This window comes from Mus caroli, unplaced genomic scaffold (genome assembly GCF_978045245.1).
Source record: "Mus caroli unplaced genomic scaffold, Mus_caroli_1 scaffold_17, whole genome shotgun sequence".
NCBI lineage: Eukaryota > Metazoa > Chordata > Mammalia > Rodentia > Muridae > Mus > Mus caroli.
Genome location: NW_028227272.1, coordinates 85,721,570 through 85,748,022, shown reverse-complemented (window position 1 = coordinate 85,748,022; position 26,453 = coordinate 85,721,570). Strand labels below are relative to the sequence as shown.

General features: G+C 38.6%; 4 protein-coding genes across 10 annotated transcripts; 2 read left to right on the top strand and 2 right to left on the bottom strand.

Annotated features, from left to right (window-relative positions):
* Positions 1 to 320: 320 nt before the first annotated feature.
* LOC110312068 (keratin-associated protein 13-1-like) lies at positions 321 to 980 on the bottom strand. Of its 3 annotated transcripts, none has more exons than XM_085832196.1 (2): positions 828 to 980; positions 321 to 704 (listed from the first exon to the last, which is right to left on the bottom strand). In XM_085832196.1, exons 1-2 carry the CDS (start codon positions 978 to 980, stop codon positions 321 to 323), a joined length of 537 nt encoding a protein of 178 aa, XP_085688322.1. The 3 variants fall into 3 exon arrangements, with proteins under 3 accessions (XP_085688322.1, XP_085688323.1, XP_021041278.1); XM_085832197.1 differs by having other exon boundaries at positions 321 to 727; positions 863 to 980; XM_021185619.1 differs by having other exon boundaries at positions 321 to 980.
* Positions 981 to 4,743: 3,763 nt separating this feature from the next.
* Positions 4,744 to 5,331, top strand: LOC110311991 (keratin-associated protein 13-1-like). Of its 2 annotated transcripts, XM_085832193.1 has the most exons (2): positions 4,744 to 4,861; positions 4,937 to 5,331. In XM_085832193.1, exons 1-2 carry the CDS (start codon positions 4,744 to 4,746, stop codon positions 5,329 to 5,331), a joined length of 513 nt encoding a protein of 170 aa, XP_085688319.1. The 2 variants fall into 2 exon arrangements, with proteins under 2 accessions (XP_085688319.1, XP_021041222.1); XM_021185563.2 differs by having other exon boundaries at positions 4,744 to 5,331.
* Positions 5,332 to 18,091: 12,760 nt separating this feature from the next.
* Positions 18,092 to 18,676, bottom strand: LOC110312076 (keratin-associated protein 13-2-like). Of its 3 annotated transcripts, none has more exons than XM_021185628.1 (2): positions 18,488 to 18,676; positions 18,092 to 18,442 (listed from the first exon to the last, which is right to left on the bottom strand). In XM_021185628.1, exons 1-2 carry the CDS (start codon positions 18,674 to 18,676, stop codon positions 18,092 to 18,094), a joined length of 540 nt encoding a protein of 179 aa, XP_021041287.1. The 3 variants fall into 3 exon arrangements, with proteins under 3 accessions (XP_021041287.1, XP_085688320.1, XP_021041286.1); XM_085832194.1 differs by having other exon boundaries at positions 18,092 to 18,430; XM_021185627.1 differs by having other exon boundaries at positions 18,092 to 18,676.
* A 6,879-nt stretch (positions 18,677 to 25,555) lies between these two features.
* On the top strand, positions 25,556 to 26,218 carry LOC110312079 (keratin-associated protein 13-2-like). 2 transcript variants are annotated; one of them, XM_085832195.1, is made up of 2 exons: positions 25,556 to 25,718; positions 25,869 to 26,218. In XM_085832195.1, exons 1-2 carry the CDS (start codon positions 25,556 to 25,558, stop codon positions 26,216 to 26,218), a joined length of 513 nt encoding a protein of 170 aa, XP_085688321.1. The 2 variants fall into 2 exon arrangements, with proteins under 2 accessions (XP_085688321.1, XP_021041289.1); XM_021185630.1 differs by having other exon boundaries at positions 25,556 to 26,218.
* Positions 26,219 to 26,453: the final 235 nt, after the last annotated feature.

Sequence of the window (26,453 nt, the reverse complement as noted above, 5' to 3'; positions counted from 1 at the left end):
TTAAACAGGTGCATCCAAAAACTCCAGGTCCAGTGCTTGATGTGTCAGGTTGAATTGGAGCAAAGCCAAGTAGAAGAACCTGAACCATAACTCAGGAACAGGAAGCCATAAACTCCGTAATGCAAAGATCTAAAGCCACTGGACCCGAAGTCCCTCAAAGTAACATCTTCTAGACAATATCAAGTTACCCACTAATCTCACAATCTGCCAGAATTTGGAGAAGAAAGAAGCTATTAATGGAAGGATGATAAGATATCAGTAGGGGTTAATCAGGAAAACAATAGCTTCAGAGCATAGACGGACCTGGGAGAGTTAAAGACTTAACAGTTGATCCCATAGATGCCTGATCCACAGATTGGTCTGTAGCATGGTTGGCAGGAACTAGAAGCCATGTAGGTTGGGTAGTAGAATGTGGACCCATAACTCAGGGAAGGGAAGCCATAGACTCCACAATCCAGGGATCTAAAGCCACTGTTTCCACAGCCCACTGGGTAGCAGCTTCTAGATCCATAGGCCAGGGAACTGCAGCTTCTGGACCCAAAGCCCAGAGAGCCAGCATATGTGCCCTGGCAGGGACTGCAGGGTGTGGAGCTCCTGGGGTAGTAGCAGGGCTTCTGGCAGGGGCTGGGCACCACACAGGACCTCTGGCAGCGGATGGGCTCAATGCAGGTCTCCTGGCAGCCAGTGTTCAGAGAGGAGCTGAGCTGACAGGTGCTGGGAGAGCAGCGGATGGGCTCAGTGCAGGTCTCCTGGCAGCGGATGGGCTCAATGCAGGTCTCCTGGCAGCGGATGGGCTCAATGCAGGTCTCCTGGCAGCCACTGCGCACAGAGGAGCTGAGCTGGCAGGTGCTGGGAGAGTAGCTGGTAGTGGTGTAGACCAGGTTGCTGGGGTAAGAAGAACCATTGCAGGAACCTGAGGAGGGCAGGCAGCTCCTAAGGGAGCGGGAGGAGAAGTTTCCAGAGCAGCAGTTGTAGGCCATGTTGAAGAGGGGATGTGAGCTCTACTGGTTGTAACTGAGAAGATTGTGAGTCTGAATGTCACCTTGTGGAGCGCTGGGTTTATATACTCTCAGAAGCAGGTGTGGTACCCAACAGGGCCGTCCTGACATGTTTGTGTGCTTCCTCGTTTACAAATGTGAAACTCAGTAATCTCTGTAATTGCATTGCATTTGCATAGCTTTCTGCCCATCATGTTTATGGGTGCTGTCGTTTTATTAAAGTAAATGATGAGTTGTTCCTATGCCAGAGATGCCATGACTGTTTTACAGTAATGCCTATTCGATCACGTCCCCCCAAAGGAAATCCCTCCTTTTCCTCTTTCCCTCATGACATAAATTTTATGTGTTTTGTCATAGGATGTTATGAGGAAAATACGTTTCTTCCCCATGTGTGGCATGACAGTAATTTGCTGTCCTTATGTTAATGAATTGAGATTATTACTTTGTGTTTTCTATGGAACCTACTGAAGATGGCTCTTACTTGTCACCATCCTTCTCATTTTCCAGTATTCTGTATGGATTGTATAACATTACCTATGTGGTTTAACTCTAAGGACAGGGAAACAATATAAGCCAAGAAAAGTCAAATGCGGTTGAACCCAGGAAGACAGAGAAGGCAGTTGAAGTTTTTGTGATCACAAGTGACAGAACCGAGGGGCTGCATCACAACCATGTGATTCTATCAGTCTCTCTCTCTTACCTCTTTGTCCTGAGTCCTTTCAAATGGGGGAGATTCTAGTTAACAAAATGATGTGCAAAACACGAATACAAACAAATTATGCCTGTACTGTTTAAAAATAAAGTCTGATGTTAGATAGCAGATAATTCATATAGATTTTTTTTTCTTGGCTGTGTCAAGTAGAGTTGATGAATAATTTTTTTTGAGTTGCATATGTACTTTAGATTTTTGTTTACATTTTGAGAGAGACAGAGTGAGACAAAGAGAGAGAATATGAAGTCAAATGAATAAGAAGGATCAAGAAGGATTTATGAATGACTGGGAACAAGAAAAATGATTAAAATATGTCACATCAAAAACCTTAATAATAAATATGTGATTTAATTAATCAAAACAATCAAACAAGTAAAAAGTCAGAGTTTCACTTAGGGCGTTATATCTAACCTATATCCAAATAATGTCTTCTGAGACAAAGTTTGGCCCTCTCCTCATATAACCATGTATACTTTATAAGAATAAAATTGAAATATGGATGCTTTTACATTTATCACTTAGTCTTAGCAAATGAATGTGTTGATATATCAGTTCTGTGCATAGCAATTCAATTGTTTTCAATAACTTTTACCTATACTAATAATAAGGTCTTTTTTTCCATCCTTAAAGAAGAAATGAAACAACAACCTACATAACACAACAGCCCATTGGTGGAAAAAAAAATATCACCTAGAGTAAGGAAAAATCCATTTCATATTAGACATAGCAAGTTTTACAAACTATGACAATTTGATTTCATAATCTGGTCCTAAGAGTCCTAATAATGCTCTCCAAAGCTTTATGACTGTTGTCACAGTGGTAGTAAAGGCCAGACATCTTGATAATAGATTGAGAATGGTACCAGGAAGTTCATTTGTGAGTGTAATACATATATTACTTGATAATATCCAGCCAAATGGAACGATTCCAGCAATTAACCCGGAAAAGCATAACTGTGAAAAACGTGTGTAACTCAAGTGTTCTTGGGAGCCATGGTTTTCCATAGCTTGTCAGTCACCATTTCCACCATTTGCTAGTCTATCATTATCAATAAGTCTTGATCTCATTGGTTTTGAACATATAATTTGAATATTTATATGGTAGAACTATAGGTAATTTTTTAAATGTTGGTGTAGAAAACATTGGTCATGATTTCAAATAAATAGTGGTATATTCCTCGAACTGACAGATCAACATATCCTCTCATCTGCTAATACTAAGAAATACTTTTTAAAGCAGTCCTTTATATTACTTTATATTACTTTTATTCTTGAAGTAGGTGGTTATGTGAGAACATTAAAGATTAGCTTAGTAGATATTATTTAGATGTGGCCTGCACAGAGATGCCAAAAGCATCTGAGCTTTTATAAATAAGCAAACAATTGAAATGATATTCCCTTTTTTTATTAGATATTTTCTTTATTTACATTTCAAATGCTATCCCGAAAGTCCCCTATACCCTCCCCCTGCCCTGCTCCCCTACCCACTCACTCCCACTTCTTGGCCCTGGCATTCCCCTGTACCGGGCATATAAAGTTTGCAAGACCAAGGGGCCTCTCTTCCCAATGATGGCCAACTAGGCCATCCTCTGCTACATATGCAGCTAGAGACACGAGCTCTAGGGGTACTGCTTAGTTCATATTGTTGTTCCACCTATAGGGTTGCAGACCCCTTCAGCCCCTTGGGTACATTCTCTAGCTCCTCCATTGGGGGCCCTGTGTTCCATCCTATAGATGACTGTGAGCATCCACTTTTGTATTTGCCAGGCACTGGCACAGCCTCACTCGAGACAGCTATATCAGGGTCCTTTCAGCAAAATCTTGCTGGCATATGCAATAGTGTCTGGGTTTGGTGGCTGATTATGGGATGGATCTCTGGGTGAGGTAGTCTATTCTTTCCCAACCCTGTTTCACATGTTGAAGACAAAATTTGTATCTCAATTCTCATATCTATCAAAAACCATTTTAATTTTCAAAGCTGTATAAGATTAGATTTGTTGGGACTTTGAATTTGTTTTTCTTCTCCAGATTCTCTCCTAAGAGCTCAACAAAACCAAAAGTTCCTAAGACCCAGAGTGCCTCTCTGTATTTCCTTAGGTACCACAATCTGCACTCTCTATTATAGTTTATCATCAGCATCTCCTAGAAATTATTTACTTTACCTAAACTTAGTCACTCCCTGGGATTAGTTCTTGCAAACCAACCTTCTGTGGAACCTACAGGATAGAGGGCAATACTCAACTGAGTCTCTTTGTCCCTGAAGAGTTAAAACTGACTTGTTCATGCTGGTACAAAACAGATAAGAATCCAGTGTCATCTCAGGCCATGCCAGACACCTAGAATATGAAATGGTCTCCTTTTATAATTTCTTTGACTCCATTCATAAAGGCCCAAAATGCACTGTGCTTGAGACTCTGCTTCAATACTCTCCTTGCACCCACCACAGCTTTAATCTCTGTGTTTTCTCTTGCCTTTTAGGTTCAATCTCATTCAATGTATTCTGTTCTTCCCTAGCTAGTGCAGGTAAAGAACATGGGAAATACTATGAATCCACAGAGAATAATAATGAACAATGAGAAATAATGCCAACAAGTAATCTTTCAAAGGGAACACAAAGTGATGCTTGCGATTCATTAACTAAAAGAAGAGCAATTTCTTTACATCTCCTCCTATGGAAGAAAAGCATATTCCTCAGAACATTTGGACAAACATATAAAAATCAGACCATATGGAAAAACAGAGATTTTTCCGGGACACAGCGAATAGCTATCATTGTAAAACAGTCATGGCATCCATGACTGGCTCATTGTCATAGCTATAAGAAAATTGCAACACCCATAAATACACTATTCAGGAAACTATTCATGGACAACTGCACATTTGTAAACCAGGAAGCACTCAGACACACCAAGGGTGATGCTATTGGGTACCACACCTGCTTCTGAGGGTATATAAACCCAGTTCTCCACTGGGTGACATTCAGACTCAGAATCTTCTCAGTTACAACCAGCATAAGATACATCTCCTCTTCAACATGGCCTACAGCTGCTGCTCTGGAAACTTCTCCTCCCGCTCCCTTAGGAGCTGCCTGCCCTCCTCAGGATCCTGCCGTGGCTCTTCCTACCCCAGCAACCTGGTCTACACCACTACCACCTGTTCTCCCAGCACCTGCCAGCTGAGCTCCTCTCTGAACACTGGCTGCCAGGAGACCTGCACTGAGCCCATCCGCTGCTCTCCCAGCACCTGTCAGCTCAGCTCCTCTCTGAACACTGGCTGCCAGGAGACCTGCATTGAGCCCATCCGCTGCCAGAGGTCCTGTGTGGTGCCCAGCCCCTGCCAGAAGCCCTGCTACTACCCCAGGAGCTCCACACCCTGCAGTTCCTGCCAGGGCACATATGCTGGCTCTCTGGGCTTTGGGTCCAGAAGCTGCAGTTCCCTGGCCTATGGATCTAGAAGCTGCTACCCAGTGGGCTGTGGAAACAGTGGCTTTAGATCCCTGGATTGTGGAGTCTATGGCTTCCCTTCCCTGAGTTATGGGTCCACATTCTACTACCCAGTGTATGTGGCTTCTACAGGATTTCAACCTTCTTGTTATAGATCAGTCTGTGGTACTGGCTTCTAGAAATTAAAGTTAACTCTGTATTCTTACAATATCAAAATCAAATTCTCTATGTTCACTATTCATCGTATATAATTTTCCTTTTCTCTTTCCAGTAACAATTTTTTTCTCTTCTACTTTTGTTAGAATCTTAATGTGTAATCCCTCGTATGCCTTAAATATTATGCTATTGAAATATCTATACCTATATCTCTATCTATCTATCTATCTATCTATCTATCTATCTATCTATCTATACACATATATATGTATATATACCAGCTATTTAGTGTTTATTCAAACCTATTTGAAAACTGAAATTTTATTCCAATAAATTTGTGCAATCTGAAGCCTCAATGCCTTGTTGATGGTATTATTATGTTGTTTTTATGTTTGCGTTTATGGGTTGGGGGACTCAACTAAATATCAAACCTTTATCCAACTAGATTTTGAGAGCAAATAGTTTAGTTTTGCCATGTTCATATTTTTTGATTAGTGAATAATAGGAAGATTGCAATTTGAATTGCAAATAAGGATTACAAAAGTGAGAATTGCCTAAGATTGAAAAATATGAATAATTTTTTTTCTTCCAGATTGCTATAGTATATAATTTACAAAGTTATGCTTATTTTCTGAGAAAACAATTTAAGTCTAGTATGCAAATATGAGTTTTCGACCAAATTCATGTTGAATTCAACCAATCAACTTTGAAAGACTCTCAAGATATAAACTTTTTTTCTTGAAAGTGCTACATTTCTAACACCCAGAGTTTAGACACTTCTGTCCCATTTTCTCAAAATATATGAATGGAGAATGATAATTATCTTAGGTGGTAATACCTGGGTCCAGGAATTGGGCCTACTTCCTGATGTTTTTCCAACTCAGTTTCTTCCAACCTAGAAAAAAATGCTAGATTTTCTTCACTTGTCTCACTCTGATTGTTAAAGTCAAAGATCCAGGTATAGTTTGTTTGAGAAAAATAACCAGGAAAAGAAAGCTGATTCAAAGCAGTAGTGTATGATCCGTTAGTACATCAAGTTGGTCCAGAAGGGAGTCATGGTCTCATAGGAAAGATCAGAGCTGACCAGGGAAGGAACACTTAGGCTTCAATTTCAGGACTGCTTAAGTCATGGACCAAAGGAAGGGGTCAGAGATAAGCCTGGGCACCAATTCTGTAACATAGAGTGGAAGCTATGGACTAAAGATGGTATTAAGGTACCCAGACTTCAAGAGTTCCACAGCAGGAGTGGGGAGGGGTGAGAACTAGGGATGAGACCATGTTGCCTCAACATAGGCCACTCAGGTCTAGAAGTGAGAACGGTTGCCTGTGGATCTCACCCACCCAACACATCACTGAGTTGGGATAAATTTTTATTTGTAAATATGGTCATATTTATTTAGTGAAATTAGGTACATCTGTGTTTGTGTATGTGTTAGAGTTATAATGTCCTTCTGATGAAGTTCCTTTAAAAAATGTAGTGACATTGAAGTCTTCTAAAAAGTTGTGGTTTAAAATTGATGTTGTCAGATGTGAGGTTATCTACAACTGCTTAGTTTCTAGGTCCATATCTTTGGGATACTGGTTTCCATCCTTATATCCTAAGATAGTGTCTATTGATAGTGGCAGCATGCATTCCCTAGAGACAGATAAATGATGGGTTTTGATTTTTAACCCAATTGGTTAGCTAGTAAATTTCTATTTGAAAACTTGAGATAATTGAATTATACCCCAAAGTTTTGTATTATTACCACGTTGTTCTTTTTAGGGGGTCTCTTTATACTAATAATTTACTGGTTTGCTATTGTTTTTTAATTGTCAATGTCCCTTTGAGTTTGTTCATATTTCTCCTCGGTTCAAATAATTCTTTCCAGTATGCTCTGTAGAGCAGCAGACTTAGTGATCATAAACTGCATTATTATGCTTCTCTTGTAGGGAATTCATACTTTTCTTTTAATTTAATAGATAGTTTTTCTGGGTATAATAGTATGGGTTAGCAGTTCTATTCTCTTAGAGCTATAAATTGAATTATAACTCATGACCCTAAAGGTTTTTATCCAATAATCATGCATTATTCTAATGAGCCTACATTTGTCTCTTACATATTTCAATATAGTTTCAATATTCTATGTTTTTAGTATTACCCTATATCTCATGATGTTTCTCTGAACATCCTGTAAATGTGATACTCTATAGGCCTCTTGTACCTGGATAGGCATCTCTATACAGTTTTAAGGGGTTTTCTGTTAGTAGTCTCCTTCTATGAACACAATTTGAAAGTATTTCCCCCATCTTGTTTCAAAGTTTTTCCATGCTACATCGACATTCCTTTAAACATTTTAACATTGAAGAATACTGGGTATTCCAATTCTTACTGCTTTTCACTAGACCTGAATATTATATTTTCCATGCAAACTATTCTTTTAATGAGACTTTCCACTGATTTTTTGTTGTTGTTGTTGTTGTTTTGTTTTGTTTTGTTTTTCAAGGCAGGGTTTCTCTGTGTAGCCCTGGCTGTCCTGGAACTCACTTTGTACACCAGGCTGGCCTCAATCTCAGAAATCCACCTGCCTCTGCCTCTGCCTGTGGAGTGCTGGGATTAATGGTGTGTGCAACTGTGAACTGTGCCTGGATCCACTGACGTTTTAACGGAACTTATTGAGATTTTTAAATTTCCAACATCATTTCAGCTTAGGTTTTCTTTATCAATTCCATTTCTTTATAAATTTTGTTTTTATATTTTGAATTGGATTACTCATTTCACTCAGCTATTTGCTTTTGTTCCCTTGGAGTATATCTATGTCTTGTTCAGTTGTTTGAACATATGTGAAATCACTACTATAAATTCCTTTTCTAGAATATTCTCTGGGCCTTTTTCACTATAAATGTGGTAATATTGTGTTGCTTTTGATTCTGGACTGGGATTTGAGTTTAGAATATTTTGTTGAATATATTTCTTTTTTTTTAAATATTTTTTATTACATCTTTTCCTCAATTACATTTCCAATGCTATCCCAAAAGTCTCCCATACCCTCCCCCCCACACACACTTCCCTACCCACTCATTCCAAGTTTTTTGGCCCTGGTGTTCCCCTGTACTGGGGCATACAAAGTTTGCATGTCCAATGGGCCTCTTTTTCCAGTGATGGCTGACTAGGCCATCTTTTGATACATATGCAGCTAGAGTCAAGAGCTCCAGGGTACTGGTTAGTTCATAATGTTATTCCACCCATAGGGTTGCGGATCCCTTCAGCTCCTTGGGTACTTTCTCCAGCTCCTCCATTATTTCTTTTTAAAAAAAGAATTTAGAACTGGGCAGTGGTAGCACATGCCTTTAATGCCAGCACTTGGGAGACAGAGGCAGACGGATTTCTGAGTTCCATCCCAGCCTGGTCTACAGAGTGAGTTCCAAGACAGCCAGGACTACACAGAGAAACCCTGTCTTCAAAAACCAAAACCAAAAACAAAAAACAAAAAGCAAAAAACAAAAAACATAAAAAAAAAACAACAAAAAAAGAATTTATTCTTCATGTAAGAGTATACTAGTGTCTGTGCTGATTTGTTAAATAAAGGAAAACTGAAATAACTTTCAAACATTTCATTTAATCATAGTGCAGTAAATTAGCTAGTTGTCAATAATCATAGAAACCAGAGAAAGTATACAAACTTATAGAGTTTGATGATAATTGTGATACAAAAGAGATTAATATGAAAATGTATCCATAGAGTCACATCAAAATAAAAATACAAAATGCCAACATCTTTGGGATATAACAAAGGTAGTAGTATGAATAAATCTTATAGCAGTATTTTTTTACATTGGAATTTTTTTTGAGACAGGGTTTCTCTGTATAGCCCTGGCTGTCCTGGAACTCACTTTGTAAACCTGGCAGGCCTCGAACTCAGAAACTGGGATTAAAGGCGTGTGCCACCATGCCTGGATTTTACATTAGATTCTTAAGAAATTTAAAATTAATAACTTAAGAATATACTCTACCAAAAACTAAAGCTAAATGTAGTACATTGAAAGATAATTAAAATAAGAAAAAATATGTAGTGACAAGAACAGAAAGCACTGAAACCAATGCAAGTAAGATAGTTCTCTGATAAAATAAACAAGATGAAAAAAATCATTAGCTTCTCTCAGTAAAATAAGAAAGAGAAGAGACACAAATAAATATAATTTATAAAGAAAAAGAAGCCATTACAACAGATACCAATGAGATCTGGAAACAAATTGAGGACAAAAATACAGAACACTCTGCTTTATTTCACTTCGTTGGAAAGACTAAAAGAAGTTGAAGAATTTATAGGTTCATATAACATATCAAATTAAAGCAAGAATAAATAAAAGATGTCACCAAAGCTTTGATAAAAAGTCCTCAAACAAAAAAGGCTCAAATCTAAATAAATGCATTGCAGAATTTTATCAGAAATTCAAAGAGTTACTCAAATGTTTGATGAAATGGAAAATGATTGAACATTATAAAATCCTTTTTACAAACCTAGTTTTACACTGACATCAAAATCAGAAAAACTCAGAACAATAAGTAGATAAAATTACAGATCAATTTGCCTGATGAAAATACTCTCAATAAAATGCTGAAAAGGCAAATTCAATATTAAATCAAAAAGACTATGACCAAATTGGCTTCATTCCAAAAATACATGGCTGATTCAACAGATCTAACTGAACAAACATTATGCATCACAAAATTAGACACAAAATCAGAAATAATATATTCATATTAATAGATGAAGGAATCGCCTTTGGAATAATTCAAATTTCCTTTATGATAGAAATTGTAAAGAAATTAGGGGTAGGAGAGTATAGTTTGACATAATAAAGCCTACATATGAAAAGCCTGTCACCAACATGGTTGATGGAGAGAGAGAGAAAGCATTTGTACTGAGGCCAGAAAAGATGAATGTGTCCACTCTCTTCATTCCCATTCAATATAGTCTTCAAAGTCTTTGAGTGAAGAGAAAATAAAAATAAATATAAGGATACAAATAGGAAAACAAGACGTTAATTTCTGCCTGTATTCAGATAATACAATTCTACACAAAAGAAGCCCTAAAGATTCTATTAAAAATACCCTTTAGTGCTGATACTTTCAGAAAAGTGGCTAAATAAAAATTAACACACAAAAATCAATAGCCTTATTGATTACAAACACACTAAAAATATCAAGGAATCAATCTTATTCACAGCCACAGGAATATACTTAATAATCAGCATAAACAAGGAAATGAACGAGGCATTTACAATGAAAATTTTAATACAATAAACATATAAATTAAAAAAGAATCCAAAAAAGGAAAAAAGCTCTATACTCATGGATCAGAAGAGATCAACTATCTTGTGAAAATGGCCATCCTACCAAAGGTAAACTACACATTCTATGAAATATTAATGAAACTTCTAGGCCTATTCTTTATAGACATAGACAAATCAATGTAAAAATATATGCAAGGATGCAACTGAGATAAGCCAAAACAATTTTGAACAGCAATAAAAATATATGAACATACTTGATGCCAAATTATAGCATCAAGCTATAATATTACATATTAAAAACAGGACTGATGTCAGAAAGGTGCAATAATCAATTAAAAAACAAGATTTGGGTATTAATGCAATACAGCTACCTAAGGTTTTCAGTGGGGATGACCTTAGCTGAAATGCCCAACAGTGGGGAGATAGAACCTGAAGAGATCACCTGAGCAGATAGACAGGACCCCGAGTGAAGGGATGGGACCACCCAACCATCTTCAAAATTTTTAACCTAGAATTATTCTGGTCTAAAGGATATGCAAGGACAAAAATGGAGCAGAGACCAAAGGAAAGGGCATTCAGTGACTGCCACACCCATTCCAATAAAGACTGCATGGCAGGCCCAAAAGCTTGGACACAGTCCTGAGGCAAAATGTTTCATGGAAACTTAGTCTCCTGGAGGCTTGGCATCCTGTAGCATGAATGCTCCAAACTTGTCCTTCCTTGTGTTAGTCAGTGAATGGATCTGTGTGCTTTCTTTCAGAGTTGTTTTATTATAGGTGCCTCCAAGACATGATTTTACAAATACCTAAATCAGGTTGAACTTTACTTCCTGGCATTCACCAATGTCCTAGGCAGTCCTTGAGCTGACCCTGGGCTTGGAATTTTGTAAGAATGTTACTCATTCAGACGAAATGCCCCAGTGTTGACAGTAATCAGGCATCTCACAGTTTGCCGGATAAGAGCTAGCAACCTCAGGGCTAGTTCAAAATAGTAAACTTAGAATCCTCATTACAGCCAGGTATGGCAGACTACATTGCATATTAGAAGAAAGTTGGTGAGTTCTTTGGACAAATGAGATTCCCTACAGACACTTAAAAGAGCAGCCAAGTTACTCCCATATGCAAGAATTTACAATGGCTCAGGAAGAAGAAGGGTTGTGGTTTAAGGAGGAACTACAGTATTGCATTATTCATGAGAAGGTTGGCAAGAGCAGAACCCCCCTGGTGCAAGCTTTCACAAGACTCAGAGGAATAGCATAGATTATGACTAGGGTGTGAAATCCTCACCTGGCTCCTGTCAATAGCTGACTTTAGATAGGGCTGATCTTATCTCAATTGTAAACATTACATGGTTCCTGTCAGTCCTTATATATGCATTTTTGTTTTGTGTCAGATAACTTCAATGTACCTTGGCTGATGTGTCACATAACTTCTTTGTTTTCTTCTGTAATATAAATGTGATGCTCACCTTGAGAAATTACATTCAGATACAGCACTCTCTCTGGTGTCCACCCTAACAACTCCTTGTCTACCTGAATACAGAAATCCTGGTTTTCCAAGGGTTGAGGGAACGACTGAGTCCAGTCCGTGGCAAGTGACCAGCCCAATTTGGGATCCATCCTATACCCAGTCACTAAACCCTTCCACTATTACTGTTGCTATGTTGTGCTTGCAGAGAGGAGCCTAGCATGGCTGTCCTCTGAGAGGCTTCACCAGCAGCTTACTGAGACAGATGAAGATACTTACAGTCAATCTTTGGACTGAGGTCAGGGACCCCTATGGAAGAGTTGGGGAAAGGATTTAAGGAGCTGAAAGGGATGGAAACCCCACAGGAAGAACAACAGTATCAACTAATCCAGACTGCCTTGTCTGGCCTCAGTTGGAAAGCATGTGCCTAACCTGTAGAGACTTGAAGCTCTAGGGAAGTAGGATTCCCAAGGGTGGGGGCATCCTCTCAGTCGTAAAGGGGAGAGGGAATGAGAAGAACTGCAGGAGGGTCCAAAGTCTGGAAAATAAATAAGTAAAATAAGTAATTTTTAATTTTTAAAAAATTATTTACATTTCAAATGTTATTCCCTCTTCCCAGTTTCCCTTACACAAGCCCTCTATCCTCTCTCCTCTATCCCCTCCTCCCTCCCCGCCCTGCCCACCCACTCCTGCCTCAGTGCCCTAGCATTCCCCTATTCTGGGTCATCAAGCCTCCACAGGACCAAGGGACTCCCCTCCCAGTGATGCCAGATAAGGCAGTCCTCTACTACATATCCAGTTGGAGCCATGGGTACCCCCTGTGTTCTGTCTGGTTGGTGGTTTAGTCCCTGGGAAATTTGTGGGGTCTGGTTGGTTGATATTGTTGTTCTTCCTATGAGGTTGCAAAGCCCTTCAGCTCCTATAATCCTTATCTAACTTCTCCATTGGGGTCCCCATACTCAGTCCAATGTTTGGCTGTGTATATCTACATCTGTATTGATCCAGTTCTAGCAGAACCTCTCAGGGGATAGCTATACCGGGCTCCTGTCAGAAAGCTCTTCTTGGTATCAGCAACAGTATCTGGGTTTGGTGTCGGCAGATGAGATGGATTTTTAAAAAATAATAAAAGGAACAAAATCATCCATGGGAGCATGTCAGCATCTTCAACAAGTAGTGCTTGGAATCATGGATTTCAACATGTGGAGAAATTAAAATAGACTCCTGTATCTCACCCTGCACAAAATTCAACTCTGAATAGGCCAAGAGATTCAATGCAAGGCCCTTTACTGTGAAACTACTGGAAGATAAAGTAGAGAGTATATTTTAATTTACATGCACAAGTCTGGATTTTCAGAATAAACACTCATTATTATACTGGAAATCTGTTTGATCATCAACAGATGGAACCTCATTACATTCACAAGTTATGTACAGCAAAGAAGATCATTGATGAGTGAAGAGGTAGCTTACAAAATGGAGGAGCATATTTGGCAGATATACATCTGACAGAAAATTAATGTCTAGAACATATTAGGAACTTTAAAAAGAAGCATCAAGAAAACAACCAATTCAAAATAGACTATAGAAAACAATAACTCTCCAAAGTAGAAATTGACATGTCTAGTTAACTCTAAAAAAAAAGTTCAATATACTTAACAATCATGGGAATACAGCTTAAAATAACTTTAAGATTACCCCATTCAAAATTGATAAGATCAAAAGTACAAATGTCAATGAACGTACCCCCATGGATGTGGTACACTATACACTGGTGCTGCTAACAACTAATGGTAGTGTAATCCTTCTGGGGATTGGTATGGAGATTTTCCAAAACTGGAAATAGAAGAACCACAACGCTGAGCCCTTCATGAGCAATCCGAGGTACAAATCAAGATATAATATCCTACAGTAGAGTTGCTTCCACATCCAAGCTCCTTGTGGGCCCATTCACAGTTGTGAGAAAACAGACTCATCCATGCTGCTTACCAAAAGATGGGTGAGAATATGACACTTATACCCAAGATATGACTCAGCTGTAATAGAATCACCAAGTATATAGGTAAGTGGAGGGAACTGAGGAGAAATAGTGGGTGACATCACTCTGCCACAGAAATATAATCACCATATGTTGTCTCTCTGACAGATTCTTGCTTTGAAAACATTTTTTTTTCTGTATTTAGCCTAGAGTACATATGGAAGCTGGGATACTAGAATAGGACCACTCAGGATGCATACCTTAAAGTTGGCATCGATAATATAGGAAGAGCAAGGGAATACCGGAGATAGAAGGTTCAAAATTAGAGCAGTGTGGGGGATGGGTAGCTATGACTTCATAATGCTTAACCAAGTTGAAAGGTATAAGAGAAATCTGTGCAAAAAAAAGTAGGATCTTTAAACCAGAGAAAACATTTCCATTTGAGGGGATAGTCAAAGACATTTGTATTCCTGTGCATTCTTCAGAAGAGCATACAGAGAATAGCTGTTATGGGCAGGTGGGGAAGCACCCTCATAGAGGCGGGGGGTGGGGGGAAGGAGAGGATGGGGGGCTTGTGGAGAGAAAACTTGGAAGGGGAATAACATTTGAAATGTAAATAAATAAAATAACAGACAAAAAAGATGGTCATATACATTAGCAGAAGCAAGGATATGTTGACATAAGACTCAGATAAACATTTTATTTATTTTTCAATTTTTCTCATTTATGTCAATAAAATACCTTTTACTTATATTCTTAGAGAAAAAAAAAAAGAAGAGAGACACAAAACAGTCACAAAAATACTAAACAATGAAACACACCAAGTATGAAATGCCATGCCATTAGCCAAAGAAAGATACCACGGAGGACAAAATGCAGCCAGCTTCATGTCAGGGTTGCTCAGTGTTTGGAATACAGATTTAATTCTAGCAATTTGATTTCACAATCTGATCCGAAGAATCCTAATAAAGCTCTCCAAAGCTTTACTAGTGTTGTCACAGTGACAATAAAAGCCACAAGTCCTGATGATGTCATGGTGAATAAAATAAAGTGTGACTCCTGTGATCAAGTCCACTTGCCGTCGTGGTAGCCATGCTAGGCTAGGTGAGGTTATTTCCAATATGAGTTGAAATATTCCAGCAAAATGTGTGTGTGTGTGTGTGTGTGTGTAGTATGTATACTACTGACACTCACAGTTTTCCCAAAGTAGTAAATTATTGACTTCACTTGTATCTATGGCAGCATATCCTAGCCTCTTTTTATTGAACTTAGAATTATACTTGCTTTACAAAGCATAACATTTTTCTAGAAGCTTCCTTTTGTTGATGAACCACACATTCCATGATGAATTTCCAGTCTTTTCCTCACATCCTATCTTCTTTCTGAATCTTGTGACATCACTGTATTCCAGGCCTTAATATGACCTCATAGTTGGTTCACACCCCTCCAGCATAGCTAACTAGAACTAACTAAACAACCGACTAGCTAAAACTAGGGTATTATTTACAGTATTGAAGATATGTCACAAAAGTTTGGCAAATTAATTATTCTTGTTAATTTGGTTCCGTATTATTGGAAAGAACAATTGATATTAGTCATATTGATTTATAAACTGAATTATAAAATATTAATAAGAATAATTTAAATAAATGACACTTTTCAGAATAATGAAGGTTTCTAATGCTTTCTAAAATGTAACCAAATTGTATTCTATCAATTTATCATATGTCAAAATAGTTAAAAGTATTTGTGAAGAAAAATTGTTTACTGCCTTTTAAGCTTTATCCTAAATCTGATTTTTAAATTTTTTTCTGCAATAGATTTTGATCATGTTCTTTCCCCTGTCCCAAATCCTCCAAGATCTTACTAACTTTTGTCCCAATCCAACTTCACATTCATTCTCATTATCTCTCTTAAAATCAAAACAAAATAAATAGAAATTAAAACAAACAAAGCCAATAAAGCTAATGAGAGAGGTGCGATAAATGAAATCAGTTTGTATGAAGTGATTTCCAGAAGGGCAGAAGCACCAAAAACTTTTGTCTCTAGGAACTAACTCTCTCTCTCTCTCTCTCTCTCTCTCTCTCTCTCTCTCTCTCTCTCTCTCTCTCTCTTTCTCTCTGTTTGTGTGTGTGTGTGAATCTGTGTCTGTGTGTAATTTATAGGTCAAGAAAGAACAAGGAAATTTTTTTGTTTGTTTGAAATTTTACCAGGATTTGACCTAAAATTTTGGCAAACTTCCAACCCATTATGCATTTTATTTCCCTCTTGTCTGAAAGGAGGAAAATCTTTTTTTTTTCTCTTAATCCTTTAATAATTAAATGAGATTTCTTTGTCTAGTATTACCTTTATCTATGTTGCATGCAATCACAGGTGATCACACAGAGGCCATGACACGCCACGTTATGGGGTCTTTACACAGCTTCTGTGATAAATATCTCACCTGCAATAATCTGAATACATCTTTGTGACTTATTTATCTCCACTTTTACATGGAAAGATTTGTTGTCATGTCTCCCTTTAATACTTATGATAATGCATGAAATTATGAGCTTCAACCAATCAAAGAAAGAAGGTGAATGAAAAATGTCTTTCCCTGTACAGATACAGGAATAGACAACCCCAGGAGTCTTTATTAATGCCATGGAAGTCCCTGGAATATGAGATTCTAGTAGTTCACTATAAAAACACCAAAATGTACCTTTTGATTGTTTTTCTTCCGCTTTCCCCCCTTAATGCCCACAGTACATGTAATCTTAAGCCTCCATTAAGATATTATGTCACATAAATTGCACCCAAAAGTTTAAGTTCAACTCATTTGGGATGCAGAGGAAAACTCGTGAGTAAAACTTTCTTTCTTTTTTTCTTTCTTTCTTTCTTTCTTTCTTTCTTTCTTTCTTTCTTTCTTTCTTTTTTGGTATTTTTATTGTCATAGCTAAAAAATATTATCTTACTTCCAGGAGTACAAACTTTTTTTCCTGAAAGTTTTATGCTATTTTGAATGAATTTGGTACATTTCAAGAATCAGAATCCACGTAGATCTTTTAAAATGTATTTTCTTATTATAGTTTTATTTCTTTTTGAAATATTTTATTAGATATTTTCTTTATTTACATTTCAAATGTTATCTCCTTTCCTAGTTTCCCTTCCAAAAATCCCCTATCCCCCCCACCCCCTCCCCAACCCACCCACCCACTCCCCTTCCTGACCCTGGCATTCCCCTGTACTGAGGCATAGAACCTTCTTAATAGAAACCTTCTTCTGTTGCTTGAGGTTGAGCATGGGTGCTGTAAGGAGGTTTCCAGCACCTCCTGAAAGATGATCCTAGCCTTTCTCCTGTGTGGATGAGGTGCAGGGGTCTTACCAACCTCCGGAGGCAGGAAGACTAGCATTTACATCAACTAGTAAGTGTCTGTCTTGAGAGGTGTTCAAAGCTACTCTCTCCTGACTGAAAACGTACAGTCACATACTAGACTTAAGCTTTTGCCTATTCACACATGTCACCCTGTCAATTATACATCTTATTCTTGGTCCTTGCATTTCTAGTTCCCGTTCCTAATTGCTTTGTTTTTCTGGCTCATCAGAAATTCATGTCGTTTAATCTCAGGCAATTCACACTCTAGTTGAGCCCTGTTGTTTCCTCACAAATGTTGATCTCCCTAGAAAGAACAACTGCCAAGAAAGAGAATCAAACTAATGCAAAACTGTGTCCCCAAATCCAGCTGGATAATCATCCTGAACTTATGTACATGTCCCAAACCACAGGTGCCAAAAATCATGAGTGCAGTAATAATAACATGAACAATACATGGAGCTTTCAGATTGCACAAGTTTATTAGATGCAATTTTCAATTTTCAAACGACCTTGGGTCAAAAGCAAATAGAATGTGTCTATATCAACAGAACAGAGAGTAAAGCATAATTTCTGGATAACCCACTAATCTCATAATCTGCCCAATTTTTGAGAAGAAAAAGTCATTAATGGAAGGATGGTAGACTATCTGTAGTGATTGATCAGGAAAACAATAGCTTCAGAGCATAGACTGACATAGGAGAGTTAAAGACTTAGCAGCTGATGCCGCAGAGACCTGATCCCCAGGTTGGTCTATAACAAGGTTGGCAGGAACGAGAAGCAAAATAGATTGGAGAGCAATATCTGGACCCATAACTCAAGGAAGGGAATCCATAGACTCCACAATTGAGGGGTCTGAAGCTGCTATTTCCATACCCCACTGAGTAGCAGCTTCTAGAGCCATAGCCCAGGGAACTGCAGCTTCTGGACCCAAAGCCCAGAGAGCCTGCATATGTCCCCTGGCAGGGACTGCAGGGTGTGGAGCTCCTGGGGTAGTAGCAGGGCTTCTGGCAGGAACTGGACACCACACAGGACCTCTGGCAACTAATGGGCTCAATGCAGGTCTCCTGGCAGCGGATGGGCTCAATGCAGGTCTCCTGGCAGCGGACGGGCTCAATGCAGGTCTCCTGGCAGCCAGTGTTCAGAGAGGAGCTCAGCTGGCAGGTGCTGGGAGAACAGGTGGTAGTGGTGTAGACCAGGTTGCTGGGGTAGGAAGAGCCACGGCAGGATCCTGAGGAGGGCAGGCAGCTCCTAAGGGAGCGGGAGGAGAAGTTTCCAGAGCAGCAGCTGTAGGCCATGTTGAAGAGGAGGCTGAGAGTTGGATGTTAACAGGGAGATTCTGAGTTTGAATGTCACCCAGTGGAGAGCTGGGTTTATATACTCTCAGAGGCAGGTGTGGTACCCAACAGTCTCATACTTGATGCATTTGTGTGCTTCCTGGTTTACAAATGTGCAACTCAGTAATCTTTGTAATTGTAGTTGCATTTGAATAGTTTTCTGCACAGTATATTTATGGGTGTTGTAATTTTGTTATAGTTAAGACAATGACATACTGCTTTGTCAGAGATGTCATGACTATTTTACACTGGTACTTATTCCATTGTGTTTAGCAAAATCCCTCCTTTTCTTCTTGACACAGTTGGATGTGTTTAACCAGGGGATCTGATAAAGAAAAGTATTTTTACTCCCATGGTATTGAATGATAATAATATGCATCTCTGTTTGTTAATGATCTGACAGAATTTCTTTGAATATCCTGTGGAACCTACTAAAGATTAACCATTGACAACCATTCTTATTTTCCAAACTTATGCCATGCGGATTACACAGTTTTACCTATGAGTTTCCCCCAGGAGACAGCAGCATGTTAACTATAGAAGCTAAGGAAACCTGAGAAAGGTTGGGCCAAAGAAGAGAGAGAGAGCAAGTGAATGATGAGTGTCATCATCCCACAGAGCAGAAATATAAGAATCAAAAGTCTGAAACCTTGTGGAAAGGTACTGAGTAGCAAACGCTCATGTGAGAAGAAGGAACTAATTTTACATCTGGTGTGTGTGATATGAGGCCTGAGGTCATACTGGCTTCTCGGCCATGTGACTGAGTGACAGACGGGTTTGAGTCTCACCTCTTAAGCCACAGGGAGATTTATTCGCTATGGTTTTTCCTACTGTGCTCTGAAATTTAGGCACAATTCTGAATGACCCCATTTGTCAAGGTCTGTTCTCAAGTCCAGAGAAGGCCAAGGAATTTCTAATAGGCTCTGATGGCCAGCCCTGAGTCCCTTAAGGAATGACCTTTATCCTGCATTGGTCAAGGGGGGCTTTTCTCTTCCTTTTGAGTCCTCAATCCGAGGGAGAATCTGGTGAGGAAAAACAGTCGAAGGATGCCGAACACAGAACATTCTGTTTACAACGTTTTATAAAGAAAACTGCCTACAGCAGTTAGCACAAGATGCTGAAGGGTTCTTATTCTTGAGAATGTCAACTGGGGCTGGCAAAACAGTTTAAATTCTGTGCTGATTTATTAAAAATATGAAAACTTTATGTTTTGTCTCTGTATCAAAATCATGTCTACTGAGCTTATCTCTAACTCTCTTTACAGTGATGAGACGGAGTACAGTCCCCTCCCTTTTGCTGTGTCGTTGCTGATGCCTTTGATCACTACTCAAACATTCTCAACTGAAATCTCCCCAAATGTTGCTATCCTATTCATCCCTTGCTTTTCTTAGATCCAGTAATGACAAAGACGTACATTCCCAGTTCCAATCTCTTACACTGGTTTCTTTCTTTTCAGTCATTTGTCAAGACTCTTGGTTTGGAAACGCCCTTGTTTATCATAACTCAATTCACTGTGTGTAGAGCTGTCATTAGGTTCCTGATGAAATACAAACATTCAAATTAGTTACTTTATTTTTAAGTTTTTAGTTAAATTCAATTCCATTATTTTTATTTTCCCATCCAGTTTCTGAATTGCATCTTTTGTTCCCAGCTATAATTATTTCTCAAACCTAAAATGTTCCTGTTACATAGAGTTAAATTCTTCACATAGCTACAGTCCGGTGTCAGGCTGAATGATGGGCGTGGGTTTAAGAAATCTCACTGTTAGCAAGTTTCATCATTTTTAATGTTAGGATGCAATTAAACAAATATGGCTGCTTTTTCACCGTGTGACATAATCCTGTAGGGTCCTCATTGTTAATGCAATGTGCTGCTGACTGAACCAGTCCTGTGTGACACATGATTGCTTTTTAATGTCTGGTTGTGCCTTACATGAATACTGACTAAGATTCTAACTTCTGCCGCTCTAGTGTTTAAGGTTTTGTACATTTCTTCCATGCTCTGGGGTACAACAGAAATTTTACCTGGAAAAAGACTTTATCTTCCTCTCAAGATTATTCTTCTCAGTTCTGCCAGGCTGCTAGAATAAGGACACCAATACCATAGATGCTTTCAATCCAATCAAGAACTGATGCAATTTAAGCTTGGTCTCTGTGCTTGGCTAGTGTCTTATAAAGAGCTTGGGTATTAGAAATTCAATTTTGCTTGTCAAAATTGGCTTTCTATACTCTGTGGTATTCCCCAGGGCTAAAAAAAATAAAATAAAATAAAAATTTGAAGTGCTTGGAAATCCAAATTCATTCTGTAGTCGTGTAAGTCTGGAAGATTTTTATTGCTTTAATCACAGATGCCTAAATCAGGATATAACTTTAAGGGCATCACAGCTCCAGATTAAACTGATCAGTTCTTAGTTGTATATTTTTTCTTTTTTTTCTTTTCTATTTTCCTGGAAGAATTAATCAATATTTAAGCAGTCTTCAACTGATATCTTTATCATTTTTAAGTACTTATTTATATTCAGATGGCATAGGAATGATTCTAATGAGAGTACCAATCTCTCATTAGAATGAATGTTCATTACATTAAAGTTGTGATACTGCTATGTTCTTACAGGTTCAGATGCTATGGCTATGGGTATCTGGCTTGTCTGTCTAACTCTGAGTACCTTCCCTACACATACATCTACTTTCCACAGAGCTGCAGGGAGTTCTAACTTCACATGATTTTACATTATTATATTGTCTTGTCATTCCATTTTATCCTTCTAAACCTCCTTATTTCTTTTTATTTTACTTGTAGCTGTGAATTTCAAAGTAACATGTGACCCTCTCACTCCCACAGCATGTTAACACCTTGCTAATGCCCCATGTGAGGTCTTAGGAACACTGAATACTGAGTACAAAAATGTCTATAAAATTCTTCTTAAAAACCTTTTCTTTCGTAAAAGCATGCTGAGTCCCTGTAAAAAGCATTTATTGGATTTGAGCTTGAGTGCTGACAGTTGCTTAAATTCCTCTATTTCCTAGCATATTTCTCCGTTTGAGAATTGTCTCTTAATTAAGCAGTATGTATTAGAATCCATGTTTTAAAAATAATTTTAATTTATCTTACTGTATAGGTATCTTGCCTAAATATACATGCTCCATCAACATGCCCAGTGCCCTCAAAGAGCCAGAAGATGAAGTTGTACATCTATGGAACTGAAGTTAGAGACAGTTGTAAGCAACCATGCATGTACTGAGTATTAAACTGAGTAAGTTGGAAGAAGAGCAAGGGTTCTAAATCCTGGAATCCACGTTTTCTACTCACTTTACAGAAAAATTATAAGAAAGCAAGTACAGGGTTTTTGATGTGTATATATGTGTGAAAATTGTGCAGTGCATATGCACATGGATATGGGTAGTCCTGGAGCCCAGAATAGGGTAGTAGATGCCCTGGACCTAATTCCTGGTGATTGTGAGCTGCCTGACATGGGTACTAGGAGTCAAACTATCTCTGGAAGAATAACAAGTGCTAATAACTGCTAAACTGTCTAGCCAGCCCCAAAGATTTATTAATATATTTAAAAGACAACAAGCAGTGTATCTTTGATCTCATGTAAATGTCCTAAAAAAATCTTCTTGAGAAAAATACTAACAGTGTTACTAAAGGAAGAACTGTGTTTCAGAATGGCATGCAGGAGCCTTGCTGTCATGAGTATATTTTTGATCATGTGGAGTCAAATGTTCTTTGAATGACAGAGTACTAATTTAGCTGGGTGTGATGATATTAGCCCAGAAGCTCAGAATATCCAACATACAATTCACAAACCACATGAAGCTCAAGTAGAAGCAAGACCAAAGTGTGGATATTTTGATCCTTCTTAGAAGGGGGAACAAAATACCCATGGGAGGAGATGCAGAGACAAGTGTGGAGCAGAGACTGAAAAAAGGCCATCCAGAGACTGCCCCACCTGGAGATCTATCTCATATTCAGTTACCAAACCCAGACACTATTGTGGATGCCAATAAGTGCTTGCTGACAGGAGCCTGATAAAGCTGTCTCCTGAGAGGCCCTGCCAGTTCTTGACAAATACAGAGGTGGATGCTCTCAGGCAACCTCTGAGCACAGGCTCCCCAATGGAGGAGCTAGAGAAAGGGCAAAAGGAGCTGAAGGGTTTTGTAGTCCCATAGGAGGAACAACAATATGAACTAATCAGTACCCCAAGAGCTCCCAGGGACTAAATCACCAACCAAAGAGTCCAAATGGAGGGACCCATGGCTCCAGCCACATATGTAGCAGAAGATGGCCTTGCCAGACATCAATGTAAGGAGAGACCCTTGGTCCTCTGAAGGCATAATGCCCTAGTGTAAAGGAAATTTAGGACTGGGAGTAGGGGTAGATGGGTTGCTGAGCAGGTGGTAGGGGGATGAGATAAGGGATTTTCGGATGGGAAACCAGGAAAGTGGATAATATTTGAAATGTAAATAAAGAAAATACCTAATAAAAAAGAACCATTAAAATAGAATTTTAATATAGAGGATATTGATTTTTGATTATGGAAATTTTGTTCTAAATCATTTTTAAAAGCAACATCCTGGGCTTGTGAGTGACAGATCCATTGAGATTATAAGGAGAAGCCATGACCTTCTATATGAATGAGGTTCTTTCAGAAATACCTCAGATATTAAGACATCATTTTATCACCTATTGATGAGAATCTGCAATCAAATATCAAAAGCTTTACATTAGTAGCCTCCCAAGTCTGACATTTTACTTGAATTATTCAGGTTTTTCCATCTTGATGGATAATTAGATGAAAATAATCATATACAGCTATACAGATGAAATCGTGCAATCTCACATGAATTTAGTTCAAAGGTAAGTCTTTTTGAAAAACATTAAAAATTATCTCAACTTATGTGGACAAGATTATAGCACTATAGAGACAAAAAAAAATTGGTTAGAGTATTCACATGAGCTAGATTACAGAGGGGTCCATGGACAGATTGCAGAGTACCGGAAGAAGAAATCATTGAATCCATTCTTACGTTATAGAATTACAGTTTGTTTTGAATACTTATTTGTTTTCAAGATAACTTAAAGAGCTATTTATGAAACAATAACAGGAAAAGAAATGGGAAAAATATTTCCCACATTTTCTTATTGATAACCTGCTTAACATAACGCACAAAATAACACAATAAGAATTTTATTCTTAAAGAACTGAAACCAAAAAGGGGGGAAGTATTTTGTATTTTCACATCATCCCTCTTTAAGTTTTATAGTCTCAATTATAGTATTTTCCGTACTACTATATAATGTAAGCTTTATCAGTATTAAAATGCCTTAGATTTTATTAGAAAAATGAGAATTTTTTCATAGACTGTGGCAATAAATTCCTTTTCTATCTGAATATCATTTGTATGTATTTTGTAACAGAATAATTTATCAGTGAATGTAGAAAAAGATGATTATATACTAAGAAATTGATAAGCATACCAAGCACATTTTCAGCTTTAAATCTATAGTTTGATAGGAAAAAATAGTAAATTAATTTTTCAAAAAAGCAAAGAAGAAAATAAAAGACAAAGTAAAATTTAAAGGCAGAAGAAACAAAATGATAAGTATAGGTAAGAGGGAGGAGAAAGGGATCGAAGGAGAGAAAGTGAGAGAAGAAAAGCAGGGAGAGGAGGAGGAACAGAAAGAGAAGGAACCAGAGGAGGAGGACGAGGAGGACGAGGACGAGGAAGAGGTTTACACATTTATGTACCTCAGAATAGGAAAAAAAAAAACCCTAGGGATGGATGAGAAATCATACTTAGGCAGGAAAGTGTAGTTGGGTTCCAGGACATTTGACTGACAAAAAGTTACTATATTCAACAGCATGAGAAGTTAGAGTCATACTGAAATGGTTAGAAAATGTCAAAGATTATAAATGCAGATGATGGAAGGATAATAAAAAAATTTTAGTATTGTTAATTTATAAAGATTGAAATAAGACAAGAAACTGTGTAAAAGGACAGCAGAAAAGGCTGACACCTTCAGTCTGAGCACTGAGGAAGATCAGGCAGAGCGATCACTCATTCCAACACAGCCTGGACAGTACTGCAAGCTCTTGTAAAAAATACAAACCCAACAACAAGGAAACCCTCACTGTTCCTTCACTTCTATTCTTATTTCCCCCCTTCATTCAAGTAGAACTGTTTCCACTGAGATCCTTTTCCATGGCTAGCATCAGTCTTTTGCTGCCTCTCTTAGTCCACTGGTTTTTATCTATTTTGAATCTGTTTCTATTCAACCTGATAAACAATGTATAAGTGTAGCCCCTGCTATACTTGTGTTCGGTTACCACTATGTGGAATTGCAATAAGGGGATTTGGCAGTATGGCAGTGGAAGTTGACAAGATGAACCATTCTTATGAATAGTTCTATCCGTATGGAAACAGATCCAGCAACCAGATAATCAACAATATCTCCTTTTCAAGTTCTAGAAAAGAACCCTTCCCCAGCAGAAGCAAGGCAAGTAGTATACACTAGAGGAGTGGAAAGGGCTTCCATAGCTAGGAGGGGGAAGGCGTAAATATAATATAGTCATAGCATTTTGTAGATAGGAGTAGCTCTTTGGCCTCTGTTACAACACCCATAAATGTACTGTACAGAAAACTATTCAAATGCAGCTACAATTACAGAGATTGCTGAGTTGCACATTTGTAAACCAGGAAACACACAAATGCATCAAGTATGAGACTGTTGGGTACCACACCTGCCTCTGAGAGTATATAAACCCAGCTCTCCACTGGGTGACATTCAAACTCACAATTTCCCTGTTAACATCCAACTCTCAGCCTCCTCTTCAACATGGCCTACAACTGCTGCTCTGGAAACTTCTCCTCCCGCTCCCTTAGGAGCTGCCTGCCCTCCTCAGGATCCTGCCGTGGCTCTTCCTACCCCAGCAACCTGGTCTACACCACTACCAGCTGCTCTCCCAGCACCTGCCAGCTGAGCTCCTCTCTGCGCAGTGGCTGTCAGGAGACCTGCATTGAGCCCATCCGCTGCCAGGAGACCTGCACTGAGCCCATCCGCTGTCAGGAGACCTGCATTGAACCCATCCGCTGCCAGGAGACCTGCACTGAGCCCATCCGCTGTCAGGAGACCTGCATTGAGCCCATCCGATGCCAGGAGACCTGCATTGAGCCCATCAGCTGCCAGAGATCCTGTGTGGTGCCCAGCCCCTGCCGGAAGCCCTGCTACTATCCCAGGAGCTCTACGCCCTGCAGTCCCTGCCAGGGCACATATGCTGGCTCTCTGGGCTTTGGGTCTAGGAGCTGCAGTTCCCTGGGCTATGGATCTAGAAGCTGCTACCCAGTGGGATGTGGATCCAGTGGCTTCAGATCTCTGGATTACGGAGTCTTTAGCTTTCCTACCAGATATTACAGATCTGTTGTCAGTACTCCACTTTCATTCCCTTCTAGGGATTTCTATTCTTGTTACCAGCCATTCTACACATCTCGCTTCTGTTGACTAATCTGTTAAGTCTCTAGTGCCAGTACTGAATGCAGATTCTGTAGTAAAATTGTCTTTTCATTTTATCCTCGAGAAATCTTGAAATTTTCTTCACTATCTGCTACTTTTTCCTTTCTAACCCTCAAATTTGAAATTCTGTCAAACTGCACAACTCATGAAAAATTCAACCACATTGTTGATAAAATTGATAATCTTTCACTTTTCCCAAACTTACAAACTCAAGTAATTTATC

Excerpts from the sequence above, each read along its gene's own strand:
- LOC110312076 (XM_021185627.1), bottom strand. The coding sequence starts at position 18,676 with ATGGCCTACAGCTGCTGCTCTGGAAACTTCTCCTCCCGCTCCCTTAGG.
- LOC110312068 (XM_021185619.1), bottom strand. The coding sequence starts at position 980 with ATGGCCTACAACTGCTGCTCTGGAAACTTCTCCTCCCGCTCCCTTAGG.
- LOC110312079 (XM_021185630.1), top strand. The coding sequence starts at position 25,556 with ATGGCCTACAACTGCTGCTCTGGAAACTTCTCCTCCCGCTCCCTTAGG.
- LOC110311991 (XM_021185563.2), top strand. The coding sequence starts at position 4,744 with ATGGCCTACAGCTGCTGCTCTGGAAACTTCTCCTCCCGCTCCCTTAGG.